Consider the following 26,536-nt stretch of genomic DNA (forward strand, 5'->3'; position numbering starts at 1 on the left):
GGCGGCGTGTCACGCCGTCAGCTTCAGCCAATCGGCTTCGGACAAGTAGGAGGGGAGGGAGACGCAGAGGCAGACAAGATGGCGGCGGCGTCTGCACAGGGCGGGAGGATCGGTGGTGGCGGAGGCGGTAGTGGGGCCGGCGGTGGTCCCAACTGCGGGACAGGCAGTGGCCGCAGCGGCTTGTTGGACAAGGTGAGGAGCCGGTTCTTGGGGACAGCCGAGACCTGGGGAGGCCTGGGAGGCGACGAACCCACCTTCCCATCCCCGCCCCCCTTTTCTTGTGTGGCTTCTTAGCGGGTAGACCTCGTCTGGTCCTCCCTCGGAACCCTACCGGCGCATGTAGTCCGGTCTCTCCACACCTCTTTCCTCTTCAGGCCTCATTTCTTCTTGGTAGCGTGCTTGGTCCTTAACGCTGGCCATCACAGCTTCTTAGGATAATTTGATTATTCCTGTATTTCAATGCAGCCGTCACTTTTTTTCGGAGGTGCTGGGGGCCACAGTCGATGTGCCCATTTCACTGACGGGGAAAACAAGCCCGAAGGAATGAACGCAGCTATTCGTAGTCAGTAGTCCCCAAACTCTCCATCACGACCCACCACGCTGGGTTTCGCTACAGATTCCAAGTGCTCCTTGACCTTTTGCTTACTGAAGTTTCTAGGCGTTTTATCACGATACTCCGAATACTGAATTTACTTGAGTATTTACTTACCTTACTGAGCTGACAGGAAACTTATAAGATTTTGTTTTTCCCTCTCCTTCTTCACCCTTCCCCTTCTTTTTGCCCCTCTGCCCGCCACCAAGTGCAGTAAGTGACTCGGATTCATGAGCTTGCTGCCTGCTCTAGTTAGCCTCTTTCCCTCTCCGCCCATCCATTCTTTTTTTTTTAAACTGCGGTTCTGGCAACGAGGCTTAAGGGAAAAGAAAAAAAGGAAAACTGTGCTCCTCAGTTGGCCCTTCTTGCCCTTTGCAGAGCATCTTGGAAGAAACAATTGTATGGTGATGTAGGTCCTAGTATTGGTTCTGCCTCTAATTAGTTAGCTGTGTGACCTTGAAATATGCTTGCTCTCCCTATGTTGCCTCTAAAATGAGGGACTTAGCCTAAAGTACCCTTAGTCCCTTCCAGTTCTCTCATTGTAGGGCCCTGGGCCAGTTTGATGAGAGATGTTAAGCATGGGGGGCTATTAATATAGTAAGGATTTTTTGCTTTAATGGAAAGCAGCTTTCAGACATCCTGTGCCTAACGCATGATAGGTGCCTAAGAAACAAATATGTGATCATATTGAGGGGTTCAGATCCAGGTCTTTTTGCTTCTGTTTTGGGGTGTCATTGGTTTTGAATCACATGGTTCTCAACTCTAACCATTTTTTTTCTTTTTTTTTTTAAAGATTTTATTTATTTATTTGAGACAGAGAGAATGAGATAGAGAGAGCATGAGAGGGAGGAGGGTCAGAGGGAGAAGCAGACTCCCTGCCGAGCAGGGAGCCCGATGCGGGACTCCAGGATCATGACCTGAGCCCAAGGCAGTCGCTTAACCGACTGAGCCACCCAGGCGCCCAACTCTAACCATTTTTAAGAGAGGAGAACAAGTTCTGGGGATTGGAATGGTAAATTGCTCCAAGACATGGGAAAGTATTGGGAATTGATATTTACTTTCATGCATAAATCCTGCCTTTCTGCTGGTGAGCATCTTACAGCCTATGCTCATCCTGTCGCATTGACTGTTCTTGCTGTCTCTGCCGTTTGGATCATCACCAGCAAACATTAAGCATGGGCATTCTTTACTGAAGAGTATATGGCATCATTGCATTATTCAAAGAACCTAGATTTGAGGATCAAAAGATACAGGCTTTGCTACTTTCAAACTGTATGAAGACTGGCAAGTCAGTTAACCTCACAAAGCTTACCTTCATCTGAAATAGTACGGTTTTGGGGAGAATCAAATGAGGTGATATACATGAATGATCTCTGTAACACATGTTACATACACATATGCAATAGCAGAGGGAAAAAAAATCAAGAATCCTACTGTCAGAAAGTATTCAGTATAGCGGACTATAGGACATAGAGGTACCCCAAATATTAAAAGTATTTGGTGTATTCAGATGTGTGCTTTTTACAGAAATTGAAATGAGAGAGAGAATGATCCGTGAGATCTAATTGATAAGGGGTGAGGGCTCCAGGGGAAGACCTCATGTCTGAGAGTGGAGCTGGGACCTTATTTTGGGAGAGAAGGATGGCATACTACGTAAGAATGTCCTTGAGCAGATGGTGCCTGATGTTTCAGGTAGTGAGTTGACTGGACTGTTCTCTAAGAGACCTGTAGTGATATGAAGGTAGAATCAGATTAAAGAGGGGGCATGGATTGCTTGGAGTAGGAAGCTGTTGAAAGTTTTTGAGGCTATATAAAGTGGTTTTCAGAAAATTAGTTTGGAGAGGTAGAAATTAAAAGCTTTCGAACAGGGTGCCTGGGTGGCTCAGTTGGTTAAGCGACTGCCTTTGGCTCAGGTTATGATCCTGGAGTCTTGGGATCGAGTCCCGCATGGGGCTCCCTGCTCGGCAGGGAGTCTGCTTCTCCCTCTGACCCTCCCCCCTCTCATGTGCTCTCTCTCTCTCATTCTTTCTGTCTCAAATAAATAAATAAAATCTTTAAAAAAAAAAAAAGCTTTCGAACAAGGCCTTATACCATTCTAGTGTGTGGGGTTTATTATAAAAAGTTTAAGTTCTAGTATAGCTTGTTGAAATCCACATGGCCTTGGATAGGTTACATGATGTTACTGAACTTAAATTTCCTTATGTAAATAATGTGGGTTCCCATATGTATTATGGACTTGTAAATATTAAATTGTACAATATTGGTTAAGTGTTCTTTGTGAACAGCTATAAAAATAGAATGACCCGGCAATGAGAACCCCAGCTTGAGTAGCAGCAGTAGATAAAAGGCCTCACAAAGGAGCACTTGACAGAATTAACCAAGGTGTGAGGGACATAGAGGATAGAAAATAAGATCTTTTTAGGTGCTTTTTCTTGGAAAACTTCATTTCAGCTTTACATCAAGTTGTTCCTCCTCTGAATTCTCTAGCATTTATTGTGTATGGGAATTAAGCTGTCACTTATATGACATACTGTCTTATATTTTTTTACCAGTCTGTATTTGTCCAGTTTCCCATGAAAGGTCCTTATAGTGCTCTGAGGCAATCAACACAGAATAAGTACTTGCAGCATTAAATTTAGCAGAGAAAAAAACCCTCAGATCTGCCCCCTCAGTCTAAAGAAACTGCCTCTAGTTGTCTGAAAACTGAAGGTACTGTGGAAGAGAAGATGGGAAAAATGTTATTCTCAGGGGAACAGGATCTGAATGAATAGAGAAGCTTTTGCTCTGCGGAGATTGAGAGGCTGTTATCTTACAATCTCTTTAATTTTATTTGTCTTTTTTGGGGGGAGGGTTTTTATTTCCTGCAGCTGTAGTTTCACTTGCCATGAAGAAATGTAATAAAGAGATGCAAATGTGCTTCAGTGTGCTTCTAGCTTTCCCTAAGCAGATGTGAATTTCTGCTCCTATGAAACTGACTTTGAGAACAAAGCAATTCTAGTTTCCTCATCTTAAAAATAGGTATGCAAATGCCTCCATCACAGAATAACTTACTTAGATCATTGCAGTAAGTTATTTTGCCTAAAATACATTGCAGTAAGTTATTTTGCCTAAAATACATCAAAGCATTTTGTTCTACATATCAGGCTGTAAAGAAAATTGCTTGCTTAATTGTTTTAGCTATTAAAATTGACATGTGGTATTAAACCATGCTTTCCAGAACTATATCCAAGTCCTTTTAACCTTGTACATGGATTTCTGTCTGTTTAGGCTATTGTTTTGGCTCTGAAAATGTGGTATTAAACTGTGTTTTTTAGAAGTTGTATTCAGACCCTTTTAACTTCATACCTGTTTAACTTCATTTCTGTCTCATGGCTGGACTGTCATCCTGATCCTAAAACAGAGCTTTTATATTTTAGTAGTTGAGAATGCAGGCTCTGGAGCCAGCCTATCTGCCTGGCTTTGAATCCTGGCTCTGCCATTTAGCAGAAATGTATTCTTAGGCAAGTTAATAAATTTCTTTGTATCTCGGTTTCCTCATCTGTAAAGTGGGAAGAATAATATTTACCTTAAAAGGTGTCTGGCCCTATGTCTAGCACATAGTAAGCACTTAACAAAATATATATATAGTTACTACTAACTAGCTGGTTACTCTGGGCTTCAGCTTCCTTAGATACCTATTTTTTCCTAACATCATATAAAGGCATCAGACTCCATTGGGGTTTTAGTTAAAAATACAGATTTCTGGACCTTATCCCAAACCTGAATCAGATTCTCTGGAGGTGGGACCTGGACAGCTGCTTGTTTTTACACATGGCTGTTTATTTATTTCTTTTCTCTACATTTTAACAGTTACTTCCAGGTTGAGAACTCTCTTAGATTACTTTTTAAATCCCTTCTGGTTCTGATATATTAAAGGTTTTTTGTTTGTTTTTGTTTGGTTTGAAACTGTTCTGCTTAATCAATAGTGGTTTCTCTAAAATGTTTATAATGAAGAGATTTTGAAATTCATCTGTTCCAGCATCCTCGTTTTATAGACATGGACACATTTGAAGAGGGGAAGATGAAGCAACTTGCCCAAGATGAGACATTGAGTTAGTTACAGTTCCAGAACCTGACTTCCCAGTTCTTTCTTAATCCAGTGCTCTTAGCTTACTTAGTACATTGCCTCTCATACTAGAGCAGGCCCTGTGCTAACTACTGCAGTAGTGGAAAGGACATCTGTTTTGAGGTTGGAAGACCTAGGTTCAAGCCTTGGCTTTGTCACCCATCAACTATGTGTCCTTAGGCCATGTATCTCCTTTTGCTGTCTTCAGTGGTATCTTAGCCTAGATTTCTGGGTGGTATGCCTGAACCCTAACCCACCTCTGACAAAGAAGATGAACAGTTTTATGGCATTGCTGTAGTTTGTGTGTGTGTGTGTGTGTATGTTTAAGGAAACAAGGTGCTGGCTTTTTTTTTTTTTTTTTTTTTGAGAGAGAGAGAGAATGAGAGAGCACATGAGAGGGGGGAGGGTCAGAGGGAGAAGCAGACTCCCTGCCGAGCAGGGAGCCTGATGCAGGACTGGATCCCAGGACTCCAGGATCATGACCTGAGCCGAAGGCAGTCGCTTAACCAACTAAGCCATCCAGGCGCCCCAAGGTGCTGGCTTTTTAACATTGTTTTGCAAACTAAACTTTAAAATAACATCTCAAAACTCATTATTTTTTACTTCATCAAAATTAAAAATTCTTGTGTCAAAGGACACTATTAAGAGAGTGAAAAGATAGTCCATAGAATGAGAGAAAATATTTGCAAATCATATTTCTGGTAAGTGTCTACTATCTAGACTATATAGAGAATGTTACAACCCAATAATAAAAAGACTAACAAAAAAAGATTTTTTTAAGTGGGCTTCATGCCCAGTGTGGAGCCCAATGCAGGAGCTTGAACTCACGACCCTGAGGTCAAGACCTGACCTGAGATCAAGAGTTGGACACTTAACCGACTGAGCCACCCAAGTGCCCCAAGACAAACTAATTTTTAAAAGAATAAAGGATTTGAATGACATTTCTCCATATGAAGATATACAGATGACCAATAAACACATGAAAAGATGCTCAGCATCATTTGTCATTAGAGAAATGCAAATCAAAATCACAGTGAGATACCACTGGAATGGCTATAATAATAATTTTAAAAAGAAAAGAAAAATAATCATTGTTGGTGAGGATGTGGAGAAATTGGAACCTTCCTGTATTTCTGGTGGGAATGTAAAATGATGCAGCCACCTTGGAAAAACAGTTTATTAGTTCCTCAGAAAGTCAAACATAGAATTACCATATGACTTAGCATATTTCACTCCTGGGTATAAACATAAGAGAATTGAAAATGTATGTCTGTACATAAAAACTTGTACACAAATGATCATAGCAGCATTATTCACAGTAACCAAAAGTAGAAGCAACCCAAGTGGCCAGAAAGTAGATTAGTGGTTGCTGGGGGCAGGGGATCGGGAATGACTACTTACAGGTTATGGGGTTTGTTTATAGGGAATGAAAATATTCTAGAATTAATGGTGATGGTTGTACAATATAATAAATGAGATAGTAAAAACCACTGAATTGTACATTTTTATAAATGGTAAGTTTTATGGCATGTGAATTAGATCTGTTTTAAAAACTCATTTCTTTTTGTCTTGACAGTGAGTAACCTCTAAAGCTTCAAATTATTATTATTTTTTTTTTTTTTTTTAAGATTTTTTAATTTATTTGACAGAGAGAGACAGCTAGAGAGGGAACACAAGCAGGGGGAGTGGAAGAGGGAGAAGCAGGCTCCCGGCTGAGCAAGGAGCCCAATGCGGGGCTCGATCCCAGGACCCTGGGATCACAACCTGAGTCAAAGGCAGACGCTTAATGACTGAGCCACCCAGGCGCTCCTATTATTATTATTTTCTTAACTAGTCATTCACAATTATGTAACAGAGTGATATCACAGATGTTAACAATCTCCATCTGCCAGGTCCTTTTTTCAGCTGTTTGCACCATTTCTTGGCTCTGATCTCTGTTTTGTCAAATTTCAATAATAGCTTTTTGTATTACTTGAACTTTCAGTAGCATTTGAGTCATTGATCACTTCTTTCTTGAAAGTTTTTTTATGTGGCTTCTAGAAGATAATTTGCCCCTGGTTTTCTTCCTCCTTCATTGCTTCTGTCTTTATTGTCACTATTTTGTTTTCTTCCTGACCTGTATATATTGGCAAGCCCCTCTTCCTCTATTTGCACTCATCCCACGGAGGTAACAGTGTCATGGCTTAAATACCATCTGTAAATTGATGACTTCCACATTTGAATTTTCAACCTGGACCTGTCCTTTGAGCCTTAGACTTATATGTCCAACTTCCTACTTGCCCTGTCCACATGGATATCTAATAGGTATATTAGACTTAAGTAGCCAGAGCCAGTCAACTTACCTGGTTTCTCTGGTGTTGGCACTAATGTTCATGCTCATAATTAACACGTGGTAGTTTCTAACTTCCAACTTAACTCCAGTAATAAATGTAGCTGTTAATAAGGCACTATTAAGTAATTTTCTTTGTAGTATTTCATGGTCATTTTTATAAAAAAAAAATAGATTGAAAATTAAGTATGTTGCTAAGAGCTAAAGTCTTTCTTTGAGATAACTGATATTTCTGAGTTAGGATCTAAATTTGGTGATGGTGCCTATTCTCAAGACAGACATTATTTTCTCCCCAGATTGAACATTTATTTTGAATGTATGAATATGGGTGGTAGGGGTCCATATCTCCAACTCAAATAGTAATCTCACCTTTCGAGTCTAACATCAGTTTTTATAATCTTAATTTTGGTTTAGAAAATTCTGAAATCAGGGTGCCTGGGTGGCTCAGTTGGTTAAGCGACTGCCTTCGACTCAGGTCATGATCCTGGAGTCCTGGGATCGAGTCCCACATCAGGCTCCCTGCTCAGCAGGGAGTCTGCTTCTCCCTCTGACCCTCCTCCCTCTCATGCTCTCTGTTTCTCATTCTCTCTCTCGCAAATAAATAAAATCTTAAAAAAAGAAAAAGAAAATTCTGAAATCAGTATAACTATAGAGTTTAAAGATCTCAGAGTCAGCACATACAAATGGGTATTTCTCCTCTGCGTCTGTGTGCCTTTTTTCGGAAAATGACATGATAGCTCAGCTATCTGAGCCTGAATTTTTTTATCCCCTTGCTGCTGCTCTTACTCAGGCCCTGCATCTAAATCAATCCCCATCTGATGTATTTATCTCCACTGTTACTCCCTTCTAGACCATCTACCAGGTTGCCACTAAAAAAAAAAAAACAAACATGGGGGCACCTGGGTGGCTCAGTCGTTAAGTGTCTGCCTTCAGCTCAGGTCATGGTCCCAGGGTCCTGGGATCGAGCCCCACATCCAGCTCCGTGCTAGGTGGGAAGCCTGCTTCTCCCTCTCCCACTCCCCCTGCTTGTGTTCCCTCTCGCTGTGTCTCTCTCTGTCAAGTAAATAAAATCATTAAAAAAACAAAAGAAAACATAATTTGATTGTGGTGTTCCTCTGCTTAAAATATTCTCTATTGCTTGCCTCAGAATAAAGTCCAAGCCCCTTAGCATAGTAAATAAGACTACCTAGGATATATTCCCTCTGTCAAGTGCCTCATCTCCTATTACTTTTCCTCTTTTGCAGCTTATATCCCCTTTCTAAACTGGAGAGACCTTTCAAAGAAGGGAGAGAGAAAGTGAATTAGTTTTTCTTAGAGCCATACTTGGCTCTTTCTAAATCAGAGCCGGGTCCTATTGGCACTGCTCACCCCTGGTAGCCCTCATCTCTTCAGTGCGAATTGAATCTTTTGGAGTCTTACTACCCTTTGTCAAGTGAAGGAACTTTATGAAGCAATTCATTGAGGTCTTTATCATTGCATAACTTCTGTTTTCACTTCTATAAAAATAAGAAAATAGAAGTGTTCATGCTGTTGTTTCATACTCAAGACAATTTTGTATTACTGGACATATCCTTAATGACCAAGGATTTTTGTCCTTTTTTGCCTTTAAGGCCAGAAGATGCATGGAGAACAGGAAAAGCCTGTAATCCTCAAATCGTTAAGTCAGAAAATGCCTTCCTGCACTATTTACATATGCTCAAGACCTGGATTGTGTTTAATATTCTTCCGAAGTCCTTAGAAAGTGGAGTTCTTAATGCCATATCTGCAGTGAAATGTCTTTGTAGAACTTTTTATTGTTCAAATTTGCAGCAGAGGTTCGTAACTGAAATGAGTCTTTGTAATGTTCTGTCAGAGCCATCGAATGCGTATTTTCTGTGAATTGGTTAGCCATCTAGGTCTGGCAGCAGGTATGCTGGTCCAATAAAGTGTTTTATCTCTTACGTTGGTACTGACAGGGAAGTGATCTCTTTAAACTTGGACTTTCCGAGCTATATTTTCAGTTAAATTGCAGTTGGTTTTAAAGGGAGGGAAATGGAAAATTCAAATATATTTTGTGGGTTTCGTTGGCGTATTCAAGATTAAAATCTTTTAAAGATTTTTTATGTTATTAATTATAACTTATTAAATAGGAATCAGGTTACTTTGTATGGCTGTCACTTCAGGGATTTGTGTCTTTTTCTTTTGTTTTTGATGACTAATAATTCCTTTCCTTATACCTTGTGGGAAGCAGTGCGGAATAGTGAGAAAGAGAATGGGTTTTGAAATCATGAAAACTCGGTTGAATCCTGGCTTTACCACTTCCTGGCTGTCACTTTTTGCAAATTTCTCAAACCCTTAGTGTCATCTGTAAAAGGAGGATATTAGTTTGAGCTGCTTTATCAAAAATACCATAGATTGGGTAGCTTAAACAACTGAGTTATTTCTCGTGGTTCTGGAGCCTGGGAAGTCTCAGATCAGGGTGCCAGCATGGTTGGATTCTGGTAAGGGCCCTTCTACTGTTTGTGGACAGCCTTCTTGTAGCCTCACGTGGTGGGGAAGCAGAGAGAGAGTGGAAGCAAGCTCTCCTGCCTTTTTTGTAAGGGCACTAATCCGTCTCATGAAGGCGCTACCCTCGTGACCTAATTACTTCCCAAAGGCCCACCTCCTCATACTATCTACATTGAAATTAGAATTTCAGGGGAGACATACATGTTTGTCCATAGCAGATGGTAATTGTTCTTAATAGTGTTTTCATAAAGATTAAAAGAGATGGTGTATATAAAACATTTAGCTCAATACATAGGACACATGCACGCAGTAAATTCTGTGGACAAGAATTGAGTGAGATTATTTCAGCCATGTATACATTTGTTAAGTTTAAACTGAAAGTTAACATTTTATAAATCTTTTCCTTCTCTTTTTTCTTCATAAGAGTTCAGACATCTTTTTAGTAGTAGCTGTTGATGCTGTATTGTGTCCCTGATTCTGAGAACGTTAAAAACATATACTCCCTGTTACTGAGGGAGATGTTATATAAATCCAGCTAACCGTGATGCAGTATATTAGTTTTACATAATTAATAGCAACAACAATAGCTAATTTTTAATAAGTACTTGTTGCATACTAGGCATTTTGCTGTGTCTTATAATTACCATAATTAATCCTCATGGTAACGTGTGAAATAGATATCTTTATCATCTTCATTTTACAATTGAGCAAACTAAGGCTGTAGAAAGATTAAATCATTTGCCCAGTATCATCCATTAAGTGAAAAGGTGGGAATTAAAACACAAGTGGTTGGACTCCAAAACTGTAGCTTTTAACCACTATATTGTGCTCCTTTGCACAATAAGGGCCCACCTAATTGGGTGAAGAAAGAGTGCATTTGCCTCCATCTGTTTGTAGTCAGTCTGAAATCAGTTAGGTTCTGGTTTGATTTATAGTACGTCTTTGAGAATAAGGCCACAAACAGAATCTGCCTTGGAGTTGAGTTCAGAGATTAAGACAAGTTAAAAGTAAGTTTCTATCACTGAAGACGGGACAGTTTTATGGTGAGCCATGTATTTGTAACTTAGCCCTAAGTAATTTTGTTGGCTTCACTTACTGGCTGTGTGACACTTAATATCCCTGAATGCTAGTTTTCTAATTTGAAGGACATTGGTTTCCAGATTGAGGATCTGCTTAGGGCCTAGCAGTGGTACTAGCAGTTTAACAGTGGATGAGAATTGACCTGCAGAAAGACATCATCTTGAAATTTTAGATACACAACATAAAGAACTTTGTTTAAGTTCTTCCAGAAGGGAAAAAGCATTGTATGAGGATCAGGAATCAGAGTGGCTTTAGGAATCCCACAAACTGTTGAGACAGTGGAATAAAACTTTAAAATTTTTTTTTTTTAAGATTTTTTTTTTTTTATTCATTCATGAGAGACAGAGCGAGAGAGAAAGGCAGAGGGGGAAGCAGGCTTCCCTCTGAGCAGGGAGCCCGATGCAGGACTCGATCCCAAGACCCTGAGATCATGACCTGAGCCGAAGGCAGACACTTAACCATCTGAGCCACCCAGGCGCCCAAAACTTTAAAATTTTTGAAGAGAACTTATTTCTCTTAAGTGTGAGGGTGGAATAAAAAGACATTTTCAGGTGTATAGTCTCAAAATTTATTTCCCATGTGCATTCTTCAAGGAAGCCACTAGAGGATGTGTTCACCAGATCAAGGGAACCAAGAAAAGAGTAAAACATGGTGTCTAAGAAAAGGAGGTCCAGCCCACGAGGAGGCTAAGGGAAATAGTAAATAGTAATAGTAAAGGGAAATTCCAGGGTGACAGCTATACAGCAGGCCTGGAAAGCAGTTCACCCAGATCACAGCAAGTCAGGAGGTCTAAGACCAATTTCTCTAAAACGATGAAATTCACAGAATGCTGAATACTTTTGCACATATTGAGAGGAGATTTAAACAACTGGGAGAGAATTAGAAACTACACTGGTGACAAATATATTGATTAAAAACAACAACCCAAACATCAGTAGCTCCAAGGAAAGCAAAAGCTATCAGGAAAGAAAAAGTAATCCTGGTATGCTACATGACTCATCTGTGAATAGCATTTATAGTCATAACATTATTCAAACTGTATAATGATCTAGCCAAAATTAAGCTATTATATAAGACCAAATCACTAGTGATCTGCTATGGCTGTATTAAAAAGATGGTGGGGAGGAGCAGGAAAAATTAATGTGAGTGTGGCAGGGGATGAAATGGCTAAATTTCCTCTTTCATAGTGAGAAATTTATAGATTTAATGTCAAAAACTGAAAAATTAAGAAATAACAATGTAAATTTTTTTTTTTTTATAGAGATGAATATATTTAAAAAAGTTAAAAGGAGATAAAAGTAGTGTGTCTTTCTGGAGAATGGGATTGATAGTAGCAATGGTCTTAAGGTCAATACCTGTGATTGTTGATTGGGCCCAGTATACATGTATCTGTAATATGCGGGAGGGAATGTGTGGGAAAGAGGAACTGTGTGAAGTTACAGCATCTGCTATATCTTAATTGGCAATATATTGCCCGTATCAGGGATCCCCAAGACTACTTTGTTCAGTGATTCACTAGAAGGACTCACAGGACTCAGTGTGTAGTTGTACTCATGGGCAAGGTTTATTTCAGCAAAGGAAAAAGATCCATAGGATGGAAGTCTGGAGGAAGCCAAGTGGAAGATGCCAAGAGTCTTCTCCCAGTGGAGTCCCATAAGTTGTGTTTAATTCCTCTGGCAACAGTGATCTAACAGTACATGTGGAATGTTTTCTGCCAAGGGAGCGCATTAGAAACCTAGTACCCAGGTTTTTTACTGGGGGCTGATTAAGTATGCACCCTCTGCCTAGCCTGTGCCCCCCAAATTCCAGACTCCTAGAAAGAAAACTGGTATTTAGCATAAACCACATTATTTATATAAACAGTTTAAGCACAATGAGCCACTCTTAATCACGTAGGAGAAGGTTTGTATCAGTGTAGGAGACTGTTTACCAGCCAACTTTCCAACACCAGCCTTTCTAGCAGGCCTTTCTAGGGATGGCAGTCTCACACCTATATTACCTCTTTTCTGCACAGAGCCTTTCTTCATAATTTATCCTGCGAGGCCCCACATGAAAGAAGCCAACCTTTGCTTTGCCATTTTATTACAAAAGGAAAGCAATTTGCACTTACGGTTGAGGAAGGTAAGAGTGAGAGAAAAAAGTTTCTAAAATGCCCTGAATAGCAGTAGAGAGAAAATAGAAGAGTAGCATACATTTTAGTTGATGAGCAGTTTTGAGAATGACAGAAAATAAATCAGAAAAATAAGCGCCTAATGTCCACCCTCCTGCCCTTTTTCCAGAAGTCTCTGTACTACAGCAGAGATGCTGTTTCCTCTGAAATAGGCTGAAGGTTTTTTTCATGCACCTAAAATGGATGATGCTCCCATATCTTCAGAAATCATTTAATAAACTTTCTTTGAGATTCAGTAGAAATGTTCCTGTGCCACTTACTGAAGATTGCTTCTAGGTACCAGAACTGTGGAGGTAGATCTAGGGCTATTTCATCACCTGCTATAATGGCTTCTTCTGTGTTTAATCCCCCGAAGTGCCAATAAATTATCCTCTGAATTGTAAAGGCAAGTTTCTTTTCTGTAATGCCCTGCAGGTAGTAATGTGCAGCTTGAGTGTCTATGAGAATATGATTTTTCTTTTTGGAATGACTCCAAAATTTTTTAATGACTTTGTTTCACAAAAATTTGAATTGTGGATTCTGGCTGTACAGGTTTCTTTGGCTTGCTGTTATCAAAATGGAATTTACTTAACTAAGTGTAAGTGAGCTATTTAGTAGAAAGCCTATTAATTTCTTCTTGGTTCAGTCTGTATTTTTAAAAGTAGGTGTCGAGTGTGATTTGTAGGAGGAATCACTTATTATAGCATGCTGCCACGAGTAATTTGCTCAAAGAAAATTCTTTTTTTTTTTTTAAAGATTTTATTTATTTATTTATTTGAGAGAGAATGAGAGACAGAGAGCACGAGAGGGAAGAGGGAAGAGGGCAGAGGGAGAAGCAGACCCCCCGCTGAGCAGGGAGCCCGATGCGGGACTCCATCCTGGGACTCCAGGATCATGACCTGAGCCGAAGGCAGTCGCCCAACCAACTGAGCCACCCAGGCGCCCGCTCAAAGAAAATTCTTGTTTTTATCATACATGAAGGGAAAAAACCTTGATTGACTTTTTAATCAGTTGAAACATGACTGTTGTAATTCATGTATTTTCACTCAACAAACTTCACAGTTTTTCTTCTTTGTGTAATAGTATATAGGATCACAATTTTTAAAAAAGCAAGTTTGATGAATTCTATTTCTACATTCCTTTAATATCTTCTCAATTACTTTTTACAGGTATTCTGTCTCATTTCTTGTATACAGTATCTCTGATCTTGTGCTCAATCAAAGATAAATACAAAGTTCTCTGTCTTTAGGTAAAATCCATTCTAAAGTCAAGTGAATTTTGGATTGCCTGCTGGTTTGTAATTTTTATGAAATATGGTATTTGTTCACCTGATATAAAAAATTAAGAGTTGAGCATTATGATCTATAAAAGACAGGTTTATCAGATTATTTGTAGTACCCTGTTCCACGTAAGCTACGTTCATGTAATCATTTGCATTTGAGAACATTTTTTACTATATAAAATGTTAACGTGTTTAAAAATTTAAAAGGCATTCTTTTTAATCAAATAGTTTAAAGTGCTTTGAAAAAAATAAAAATCAAAAAAGGCATACATTGAGAAGTCAGTCCCACTCTTGTCCCTCGACCTTCTCAAGATATCTGGGTGCGCCAGTTTGTTTAACCAGTCCCCTATAGTTGAGTATTTGAGTTACTTTTCACTATTAAAAACACTGCTGCAGTGAGTAGCCTTGTATATTAGTTCATGTGTATGCAGATATGGAAAAATTCCCATAAGTAGAATCCAAGGTGCTAAATTGTTTTAGTATATGTTGTACCATTTTGAATTTCTACCAACAATGTGAGAGACAATCACTTGATTCTAACTAGCACAGTATTGGGAAACCTTTCTATATCTCTGTAGATGAGGGAAATTGAAATGGGGTTTGTCCAAAGTCATACAGTTAACTGAGAATAAGACTTGATTTTTTAATTCAAAATGTTCTTTCCAACAGACTACACTGGACTTGCTGTTTTCCTACAGTTAAGATATGCTGGTAAAATATAAAAGTTGTTACTGACAAAGATCTATTAAAAGAGACCTTCCTCTTTTTGTTAGTGTCTGAAAGTTCATGGATGTAAATTGTCTTAAGTTTTGTGGTCATAGAATGAAAGGATGAACAAGTGGAGCTTTTTTCCTTGTTCCCACATTTGGGTAAAATGAGGATGGAATATGTGAGTTCACACAGTAGTCTCTGTAACCCAGGTAAATGTTCTGGTTTGGGGCTTGTAGATTTAGCTTTCCAGCATGGAGCCTTGGCAACATCATATGAGTACCACCTGATTCTAGTGACCTAGTCTCCTTCAACTTCATTTTTTTAAGTGTTTGTCTTTTAGCTGTCCGACATCAGGGGACAAGGAGTAAATGTACATATACTTGAAGATGCTCTTGTTAAGTAGAAATGCAACCAAGTAAATTTTAAAGATCTGATTGGCTTTAATAATAGATTCATGAATCGGCCAGCATCCCATCCAGCAAGTAGAGGGAAGCTCCAAAAGGCTACAGAAATGGAAAGATTTTTAAAGCTAGAGAGGGAGTGGAAAAAAGGGTTATTAGTGAAGAAACCATTGTTTTAAGGAATGGAAGGGGTCGGGGGGGTCTATCAGTAAATTTCCTAGTGCTGACCAGGAAGTTCCTCTGTTGACTGGTTAAGGGATATATTTCTTGGGGGTTGAAACTGCACTTAGGTTAGGTACTAGGTGTTAATTTACTGACTTGAGGTCTTAATATAAGTGACACCATTTTGGGCCTGGGTCAGGGGGTGGGCGTTTAAACACTCTTAAGGAAGTAGTTCGTTTTACTTTCAGTAAGATGCTATATCTCTTGGTGCACAACTTTTCTATTTTACAGTGGAAGATTGATGATAAGCCTGTAAAAATTGACAAATGGGATGGATCAGCTGTGAAGAATTCTTTGGATGATTCTGCCAAAAAGGTATTTTCTTGAGGTGGAATTCTGTTAGCATATATATAGCTTATGACACGTCTGTAGGATCTTTTTTTCTGTGACTTGGAGTGACTGTAGTTGTTAGTTTTAGGAATTGAGCCATAAAGCAGTTTCTGAAATCCTTACAGTAAATGTGGGGAACATGTGTTAAAATGTTAGCTACCTCAAGCCTCTGTCAAATTCTCTAATTTTTGAATTCCAGAAAGCTGGTGATCTGTTGTTTTTGAGGTTAATTAGCCTAGAGCCAAGAGGGTTGAGGGAATATAGGACATTCATTCATGATTGGTCATCTCTCTATTTAAAAAGGGAAGAGGGGCACCTGAGTGGCTCACTCGGTTAAGCCTCTGACTCTTCATTTTGGCTCAGGTCATGATCTCAGGGTTGTAAGATCAAGCCTCATGTCAAGCCTCTTGTTGGACTCTGCAGTGGGCGTGGAACCTGCTAAAATTCTCTCTCTCTCTCTCTCTCTCTGCCCCTCCCCCCTTCTCTCTTTAAAAGAAAAAAGCGGGGGGACTTTTAGCTTCATCCCAGGGGAGAAGTTGGGGATTAAAAAAATGTATGAGAAGTTGATGAACTTTTTCTCTGGGCTCATTGTGAATAGCTTGAGTCTTTTTTTGCTTGGAATGGTAAAATCCTGATTGGAGAGAGCTATTGGTAATTTATATGGTTCTTAACATATTTTAATCATGGAAATTAAGAATAAAAGCAGGTACTAGGAAGGAAGCAATCCTGTGCACTTGATTCCTTGTTCTTTTTACTAGGTACTTCTGGAAAAGTACAAATATGTGGAGAATTTTGGTCTGATTGACGGTCGCCTCACCATCTGTACCATCTCCTGTTTCTTTGCCATAGTGGCTTTGATTTGGGATTATATGCACCCCTTTCCAGAATCTAAGCCTGTTTTGGCTTTGTGTGTCATATCATATCCTTTTATTTATGCTCAGGTTTGTTTCTGTTGTGACTGCTTATTAAAATCTCTACTGATAATTCTCCCTGCTCCCTACAAAAGACAAACTGATTCCAGGGCCCACTAATGTTAGAATTTAACATTATGAGCTATGGCATCTGTAACTTTAGTTATTATCATTGATATTTGAGATTTAATGTGGTTATTTTATCTTTAATTCTGTTTAGTTATTGTAGAGATCATTATCTTAGTATGAGTGCCTAATAGGAAAACACACATTATAGTGAGACCCAGTTCTCATTTCTAGCCTGCCACATTCCCGTTATACCTGGTCTGCTTCAAGAAACTCATTCCAGGATATTAGGGAAGGATCAGACTTTGGAGGTTCAGGTTTCCTTGAAGCTGAAGGGCTGGACTGGACATGCTCATATTGAGCATGAGATAGAGGTGTGGCTTGTATAACACAATTAAATTCTCTTCTGGAGCTCGAGAACCTGGGTTTGAAGTCCAAACTGTTTTGTGATCTTGTGATAATAAGAACTTAACTTACTGGAGATGTTTGAATGCTGCTCAGTTACAAATATGGGCAATACACATTCAGAATTAAAAAGATTAAATGAGACATGTTTGGTAATGTAATCTGCTCTCAGATTCTTTTCTTTCCCCTCTCCTTTTATGATAAAAGTAGAATCATGTTTGTTACCTATCCACCTTGATTATTTCTCAAAAAGCTAAATTCAGAGAACTTATATTATTACTATAATTATAAAAATTCTACTTGTTCATAGTAACAGTTTTCTTGTGATTCCCACCACCTCCTCCCTAAGTCAATCTGGACATACTGCACTTTTTTTTGTAACTTAAAAAAATACATTGGATGTCTTTTCATGTTGGAATATATAGGACTGCCTTATTCTTAATATCCATATAGTATTTTTGAGTGTCTGCTATGTGCCAGCACTGTACTAATTTAAAACAAATCATTTTGGTAGGCAGTTTACTTTTCTTAACAGTGCCGCCACTACCTGAAGTATTTCTAAAAAATATGCTTTGGGGATTTTTCTTTTAGCAAGCCATTTAATAAAGCAGGCCCTGATTATAAATGGTATTATCCAAATTGATAACAAATCATAGTCCCAGAATTGGCACCTTCACTCCTTTTAGTAATCAGATAAATCATCCCAGTATGATTTTTTTCACCATTAAGGCAGTTCCAAAGAATATGCCATAGGTTCTGGAGGCAGTTCCCAAAGGAGTTCCAAAGAGGTTTAAACCATGAGGGCAACATTATTACAAATATATGGCCTCCCAAGAGAACTACCATGATGACATTTCATTTGTTTGGTGTTTAAAGCAAAACATCTTTCTGTTTTTATAATCATGTCAGTTTTACATATATTGGTAATGACTTCTCTGTGCTAGACACTGTGTGTGTGTGTGTATATATATGTATACACATACACAAGGATAAAAAATAAAATAGCTAAATTTTCAGTGTTTTTGCAGCAAGATGAAACTATCTTCTCTAGGATTATCATTATGGAAGTTTTCATAGCCCTTGCTTGTCAGTTTGTGTTATTTCTTTGTGTGTGTATGTTTGTGTGTTTTCTCCTTAACTTTATCTGAACCTATTTTGTGATGATGGGGATCCTGACCATTTATACCTCATATAAGGAGAAGAGCATCTTTCTTGTGGCCCACAGGAAAGATCCTACAGGAATGGATCCTGATGATATTTGGCAACTGTCCTCCAGTCTCAAAAGGTATGACTATCCTCATAGATCCTTTAATCCTGCCGTTGGGTTTTCTCTGGCAGTCGAGTCATCTTCAGCAATAGACTATTTTATTGTATGCTTACTCCATGCAGATCATAGTGCCTGTCGTGTAAAACAAAGTAAGGGGTATGAATGGTCTAGAAGGTTTTTCCTAGCATTGTACTTCTGAGATTGTGTCATCACAGAAGTGCTCTGAGGATAAACGTGGGAGAAAGAACTTTGGTGGAAGGATGAAGAATGAGTCTTTCCCTCTGGCCAATAAATTGAGCCAATTAGAGTACAGAACTATGAAGGCCAAAGGTGTGAAGTGAGTTATCATTGAAGAACCCCATTAGCTTCTATGTGTTCTGTGATCTTGACGGCAGTCTGTGCAATCAGGAATTTTTGCAGCAATGCACTGGGCAACTCAGAGAAGCACATTTCAGTGTTTCTGATCAGCTGTGGGTATAACTTCATGCAGGTGATACCTGAGGTCTTTTTAGGGATCCAGAGCTGGGTTTAAATTCCAGCTCTTCTCTCTCTAGCGGTATAACTTCCTGTATATCATGTAAACTGTTTGAGCTTTAGTCAAAGCTGGATCACGAGTGTCTCATAGAGTTGTTGAGAAGATGCCAGCTGGTATATATACCAAGTGTAAAAATAGCAAACGTCTGTGGAGCATTAACCATATACTGGGTATCATGCCAAGTGCATTATCTCATTCAAACCTTAGAACAACCCATTTTATGGATAAGAACACAGACCCAAAGGGTTTAATTAATTCTTCCAGGGTCCTAGAGCCCAAAAGTGAATTCTAGCAGGTGTTCCGGCCCACATCTGAGTCCAGACCTCATGCTCTTAGTTACTATCCTAAAAACACAGGGGATAGGTCCTAGCACCTGGTAGGCTCTTAAATTACAAGTACAGTTATTCACATATACAAAGGTAAGTGTAGCATCAACACCAAACAGCCTCTCTCATTACCAGCTTGTGAAGATGCTATGAGGAGGAGTGGAATGTTCTTCTGGGGTTCCAGCTGAGTTCTCCTGGCAGGGCTCCCAGCTGCCTTTTGACCTCAGCCATCATAAATTTATGATGCCAGGCCCCTGAAACAGAGTTGCAGAATTCTAGACCCTAGCAACATCTTGATTTCTTTATTTTCATTCATACATTCCATTTCATTCATATGTACAATATACAGAGTGTGTGTGTGTGTGTTTTAAAGATTTTATTTATTTATTTGAGAGAGAGACCAGAGTGAGAGAACAAGCACGGGCTGGGAGGAGGGGCAGAGGGAGAGGGAGAAGCAGACTCCCCGCTGAGCAGGGAAGCCTGACATGGGGCTCCATCCCAGGACCCTGGGATCACGATCTGAGCCAAAGGCAGATGCCTAACTGACTGAGCCACCCAGGTGCCCCTACCCAGTGTATTATTTTTTTAACAGCTTTACTGAGATATAGTTCACTTACCATACAGTTCACACACTTAAAAGTGTACAGGTCAGTGGTTTCTAGTATGTTTACAGATACTGCAGCCATCACCACAGCCAACTTTAGAACATTTTCATCATCTCAAAAAGAAACCCTGGGGGCGCCTGGGTGGCTCAGTTGTTAAGCGTCTGCCTTCGGCTCAGGTCATGATCCCAGCATCCTGGGATTGAGCCCCGCATCAGGCTCCCTGCTCGGCAGGAAGCCTGCTTCTCCCTCTCCCACTCCCCCTGCTTGTGTTCCCTCTCGCTGTGTCTCTCTCTGTCAAATAAATAAATAAAATTCTTTAAAAAAAAAAAAAAAAAGAAACCCTGTACCCTTTAGCTATCCTCTCCCTATCAACCTGCCCCATTCCCTCAGTGTTAAGTCACACCACTGATCTACTTTCCGTCTCTATAGATTTCTCTGTTTTGGACATTTCCTATGAATGGAATCATAGAATATATGGTCTGACTGGCTTCTTTCACTTAGCATAATGTTTCCAAGGTTCATACATGGTGTGGCATGTATCAATATTTCATTTCTTTTTATGCCAAATATCCCATTACATGGTTATACCACATTTTGTTATCCATTCATTACTTGATGGATATTTGAGTCATTTCAGCCTTCTTGGCTATTGTGAATAATGTTGCTATAAATAATCACATACAAGTTTTTGTGTGGACGTACGTTTTCATTTCTCAGGTAATGTCCTAGGAGAGGAATTGCTGGGTCATATGGTAACTCTTTTTTTTTTTTTTTTTTAAGAGATTTATTTATTTGAGAGAGCGTGTGCATGCACACACACACAAGCAGGGGGAGGTGGGGAGGGACAGACAGAGAGGGAGAGAGAATCTTAAGCAGACTGGCGCCAAGTGCGGAGCCTGACACGGGATTTGATCTCACGACCCTGAGATCATGACCTGAGCCGAAATCAAGAGTCAGGTGCTTAACTGACTGAGCCACCCAGGTGCCCCATATGGTAACTCTTTTTAATTGCTTGAGGAATTGCCAGACTGTTTTCCAAAACCACTGCACCATTTTCAATCCCCCTAGCAGTGTACGAGGATTCTGATTTTTCCTCCTTCTTGCTGATTTTTACCAGCTGCCACATCGTTTCCTGTGGCGAGGAACTATGCCACCCCTGTTGCTTCTCATTTCAGTTAAATACAGATTCACTTCTGTTTCCTTGAAGATAGCTCCTGGCTCATTGGCACTCTAGCATAGCTCCTTTTGGAAGTCTTGGTCATTTCATTATCCAAATAGATGATGGATTCCAGTTCTCTGGCTTCTCCTCTGATCATCTTGTTTTCTACCATGTCTTAAACACTTATTTCCTGGACATATCCTAGACTTTGCTGATAACTAATTACCTTCTATAATTTCAGTTTTGAGTATCCCAGTCTCTGATCATTGCTTCCTCTTTTTCTGGTTCTCTTGTCCTAGTGGTTCTTCAGCCCCAATGGCATCTTTGATCCATTGAGCCTCCCAACTTTTCATTGTCTCTTTTCTCCTTCACTGTCTCACTTCTTCCTTACCCAACTTAGATTCCATGGCATTTCTGTAGTCTAGTTACTCTCACTGTCCTAGAGCATCTTTCATACCTTCCTCTGTCCTCAAACCTACCCTCCTCTCTCATCTTTACTCTCAGCTTCTTTTGTTGCTGAGAGGATCAAAGCAGTCAGAAGCCTCCCATCATTACCTGCTTGCAGTGCTCTTCAGTTGGCTTCTTCCTGAGTTCCTGTCTACAGCCTTCTGTCTATTTGTCCACTAGGTTCTCTCCCCTTTCATTTACTTGATATTTCCCTCTCTGCTGGATCATTCCTTGTGGCATACAAACATGCTGTCATTTCTCCCAACTAAAAAAAAATTGGGTTTGTTCCTCTTATTTTCCTCACATGGTCTTATTTCTCTGCCCCCCTTTTCTTCTCTCACTATCTCTTGGATCTGCTTGTCTTTATTTCTCTTTTCTTATCTTACTCGACCAGCATTTGATAGTGGATCACTCTCTCCTTGCTATACTTTTATTTTTTTATACTAGGTTTCTAGGATACCATAATCTTCTAATTTTCTTCTTAATGTCTGCTTTTTAGTCTCCTTTGTGATGCCTCTAAATTTGAAATGCTGCTAGTGCTTGTTCCTAGCACCTCTTCTCTTTCTATATTTGCTCGCTAGGTGTAATCTTATCTAGACTCTGAAGACTTTAAATACCATCTATATGATGAAGATCTCTGAATCTGTATTTTCATCCTGCACCTCTGTCCTCAACTCCCAGATATATTCGTTTCCTGTTTGACATCGGATCCTAATAAGCATTTCAAAATCAACACATTCAAAACCTAACTCAGCTATCCCTCATCCAAACCTGCATCCCTCCGGTTTTCCCCATCTCAATAAATGGCTCTTCCATCCTTCTAGTTACTCAGTCCAGAACTCAGTCATTTTGACTGCTCCCTTATTAGTCTTTCCAGTAGTCTGTCAGCAAATCCTGTCAGTTCTGCCTTCTAAATGTATCAGTCTGACCACTTCCATCTCTTCTGCTACTTCATCTCTCAGTTAGGTTACTGTAATAATGTCTTCATGGACCTCCACAGCTGCTCTCCCTGCTGATAGTCTATTTCCAGTACAGCAGGCAGAGTGATCTTTTTAGAACAGAAGGCAGATCAACTCAATCCTCCGCTCCAAACCTGTCACTCTGAGAAAAATCTAAATCCTAAGCCCAGCTTAGAAGTCCATACTCATCTGTTCTCTGCACCCCACACACATAATGCACACACCCCCCTTATCTCCTGTGGCTTCTTCCTCTCTCATACCATTCTGTTCTTCAGACATTCCATGCATGTTCTTGCCCTAGGGCCATTGCATTTGCTGTGAACTCTGCTTGGATTATTCTTTTTCCAGATAGCTTGTTCTTCTTTTCTCTTCTTCAGGGCCCTGCTCAAATATCTGCTTAATGAAGCCTTTCTTGTCTACTATATATAAAACATCATATTTTGTATTTTATTGTTGGTTCTTTCATATACACTAAAGTAAAAGTCCCAAAAGGCAGAGTTTTGTCTCTTATGTTCACTGCTGTATATCCTTAGCATCTGAAACTGCCTGACATGTAAAGTTAGGACTGAATAAATATTATATAATTATTCTATAATAACATATTGTTATATTTTCCTGAAAATATTTTAGATGTAATAATTACATGTTGTGTAATTATATAATATATAAGTTGTATACTACATATTGTAAATACTAACTGAAGTGCATCAGATCACAACTCATCAGATCATGTCCTACCATCAAAGCCATGGAACTGCCAGTGGAACTGGGCCTAAAAGTTTCGAGATTATTGTGAAATCAATTAATGGCAGTTGACTTGAGTTTGAAAAAAGTTTTGAGGTGTTGAAAATAGTTTAAGGACTTTCAGTCATAGCTATCCAGGTTGGGAGTAACTGGCTAGACGACAATTTTTTTTTTTTTAGTATGGTTGACACATGATGTTACATTAATTTCAAGTGTACAACATAGTGATTTAGCATCTCTGTAGTTAGCTCACCACAAGTGTAGCTACTATCTGTCCCCATGCAGTGCTCTTAGAATATATTGACTTTTATCCCTGTGACTTATCCATTCCATAACTGGAAGCCTGTGTCTCCCACTCCCCTTCACCCATTTTGCCCATCCTCCCAGCCACCTCCCCTCTGGCAACCATCAGTTTGTTCTGTGTATTTACAGGTCTGATTCTGTTTTTTGTATGTTTAATTCATTTGTTTTGTTTTTTGGATTCCACATATAAGTGAAATGATGTGGTATTTATCTTTCCCTGGCTTATTTAATTTAGCATAATACCCTCTAGGTCCATCCACGTTGTCGGTCACAAATGACAAGATCTTGTCTTTTTTTGTGACTGTGTAATATTCCATTGTTTATATATACCACACCTCCTTTATTCATTTATTGATGGACACAGTATCTGAGTTGACACTGCTTCCATATCTTGGCTATTGTAAATAATGCTGCAGTAAATATAGGGGTATGTATCTTTTCAAATTAGCATTTTTGTTTTCTTTGGGTAAATACCCAGTAGTGGAATTACTAGATCATATGGTAATTCTATTTTTAATTTTTTGAGGAACTTCCACATACTGTTTTCCACTGTAATTGGCTGCACCAATTTACATTCCCACCAGAGTGTTCCTCTTTCTCCACATCCTTACTAACACTTGTTATTTCTTAGACAATAATTTATTGAGCTATGATTTTTTGAGCACTGGTTAATAATAGGCACTGTTTTAACCGTGACAGTAATCCTGAAAACTAGGTGGTAGCTTTCCTGTTTTAAACATGCAGGAACAGAGGCTCCAACAATTGCTTCCTCTGAAGGTAGTAACAGCTTGACAATCCACTGAATGTGCCCTAATTAAATGGAGACAGAAACAAACAGGTCACAGTCGGGGGAGGAACATCAGCCTGCCAGAGGTTGATTTTTTTTTTTTTTTTTTAAAGATTTTATTTATTTATTCATGAGAGACAGAGAGAGAGAGAGAGAGAGGCAGAGGGAGAAGCAGGCTCCCAAGGAGCAGAGAGCCCGATGCGGGACTCGGTTCCAGGACCCTGGGATCATGACCTGAGCCGAAGGCAGACGCTTAACCATCTGAGCCACCCAGGTGCCCCCAGAGGTTGATTTTTATAAACCCTCTTGAAGGGTAGAGATAGCGAAGGCCTTCAAGATACCTTAAGACTTAGGTAAGGAATCTCTGGAATTCATGTAGTTAAAGATTTATCTCTGGCCTGGAATACGGGTAGAACCTGGAACTAGATTGATTACAGGGAACAAGGACTGAGCAGCCTGGAATTGGTGAACATCTCTGGAAAACAAAGGTTCTTCATTTATTCATAAAATTTGGTTGTCTACCGAGTGCCAAGCTGGGAATAGAAAACAAATAAGACTGAATTCTTGTCCTCAAGAATCTTTGAGTTTAGTGAAGAACACAGATACATAAACATCATTTCAGTAGATAATTTGATTGACAGCATGGGAGCCTAGCATTAGACCTGGCATATGCTAGGTGCTCAGTATCTGAGTTGACAGTAGATGGTGTCGTGTATGACAAAGAAGAGACATCTGACCCAGTTTGGGAAGGGTATCCCAGAAAAGTTTATGCCCTAATATTAACAAATGGGAACTAGTCAGGTGAGATAAGAGAGAAGTGTCTACTAGGAAGACCCTTCTAACATAACAAGTGTAAAGTTCAGAGGTAAGAGGGTGGGGGTCCATATATCTTAATGGTCTATGACAAAGTAAAGGAGGTTGACACAGTAAATAAGGCAGACATGGCAGTACCTATGAATCAGAACTCGTATTTTGAAGGCAGTTAGGCACCATGGATTTTTTTTTTTTTTTAAAGAGTAGCTCTGTGTGTTACCTGTATCACCAGTAGCCAGCTCAGCCCTATTCTTCAAAACCACTTGATGCTCTAGTGTTACTTGTTGAATCTCTATCTTTGGTTTTTATTATCTTTGCTTAGGTTCGATGACAAATACACTCTGAAGTTGACATTCATCAGTGGAAGAACAAAGCAGCAGCGAGAGGCCGAATTCACCAAGTCCATTGCTAAGTTTTTTGACCACAGCGGGACACTGGTCATGGATGCATATGAGCCTGAGATATCCAGGCTCCATGACAGTCTTGCCACAGAAAGAAAAATAAAATAGCCAATTCTAAAAGCAGCCATCTTTGCTGGATCATGCTGAATTTCGGGGTGAGGGAGAAGGAAAGAGAACTTAAAATGGATAAAGTAAGATATGTTAAAAATGTCCCTGTTTTGTCCTGAAATTTTAGTCCATTCTGGATAAATAGGATTTTCTAGTTCAGATATGAGAAGTTGTAGCTCTGATATCTAGCTTTAGCCTTGGTCTTCTGATTGTGTTGTTTTGATTTGCTTTTCTGGAAAAGCATTTTTGCTAGCAGCCACACAGACTTCGTCCTTCATACCTAGCAGTACTTTATATCATATAGCTTTGTGCCATGCAGCATTTGAAGGCTCAGTTTTTGAAATTGTTAACCTGTTGCTGACTTTATTGTGTTAATTCCTATTTCAATAGCTATTTCCCTTAATTCAGGATACAACTTCTTGTGTATGACAGCTTTCCTTCACACACCATTTTTGTGGGTGTGTATATATCTGACTTGGGGGGAATTGGAAAAAACCACATCTTTTTAATTTGTTTAAAACAGACCTTCTGCCTGTTACATTTTGTGCTCTTAACCAATTAAAGAAGCCAATGGCATTTTTAATTTTATATTGTCTATGTTTTCCACTAGTATATCCCTGTTGATTTGTTTGTGCCCTTTATTAACTGCCATTTTCTAAAATTTTTTTCAATAAAAGGAAAGAAGATGTGAAAAAATGGAGTCATAGTCTTGATGGAAGAAACAGAGCAACAAGTGTTAACAGTCTCACTGTGATAGGTTCCTTTTGTTTTTAGGCAGTTTTACTGGTCAGAAACCTGTGCGCAACTGTAGGTGAGGAACTGCTAGCTTTCTGGGGATAACAATTATGACACTCAGTACTTCATGCCAACCAGTGTTCCAAGTGCTTGACGTGTATTAACTCACTGATGCTCACAACAGTCCTGAGAAGTAGCTGCTGTTATTATCCCCATTCTATAGATGAGGAAAGTGAGGCACAAAAGTTGAGTAATTTGTCACACAGCTGGTGTTGGA

The 26,536-nt window shown here is 39.4% G+C and overlaps 1 protein-coding gene across 1 annotated transcript; it reads left to right on the forward strand.

Annotated features, from left to right (window-relative positions):
• The first annotated feature begins 49 nt into the window (after positions 1-49).
• Positions 50-26,112, forward strand: SPCS2 (signal peptidase complex subunit 2). The gene is made up of 5 exons (XM_034995020.1): positions 50-192; positions 15,590-15,673; positions 16,447-16,607; positions 18,221-18,355; positions 25,338-26,112. The coding sequence occupies exons 1-5, from the start codon at positions 79-81 to the stop codon at positions 25,522-25,524; spliced, it is 681 nt and encodes a 226-aa protein (XP_034850911.1). The 5' UTR covers positions 50-78; the 3' UTR covers positions 25,525-26,112.
• Positions 26,113-26,536: the final 424 nt, after the last annotated feature.

The sequence above is a fragment of the Mirounga leonina genome, unplaced genomic scaffold, assembly GCF_011800145.1.
Source record: "Mirounga leonina isolate KUSES-001 unplaced genomic scaffold, KU_Mleo_1.0 Mir_92, whole genome shotgun sequence".
NCBI classification, from domain to species: domain Eukaryota; kingdom Metazoa; phylum Chordata; class Mammalia; order Carnivora; family Phocidae; genus Mirounga; species Mirounga leonina.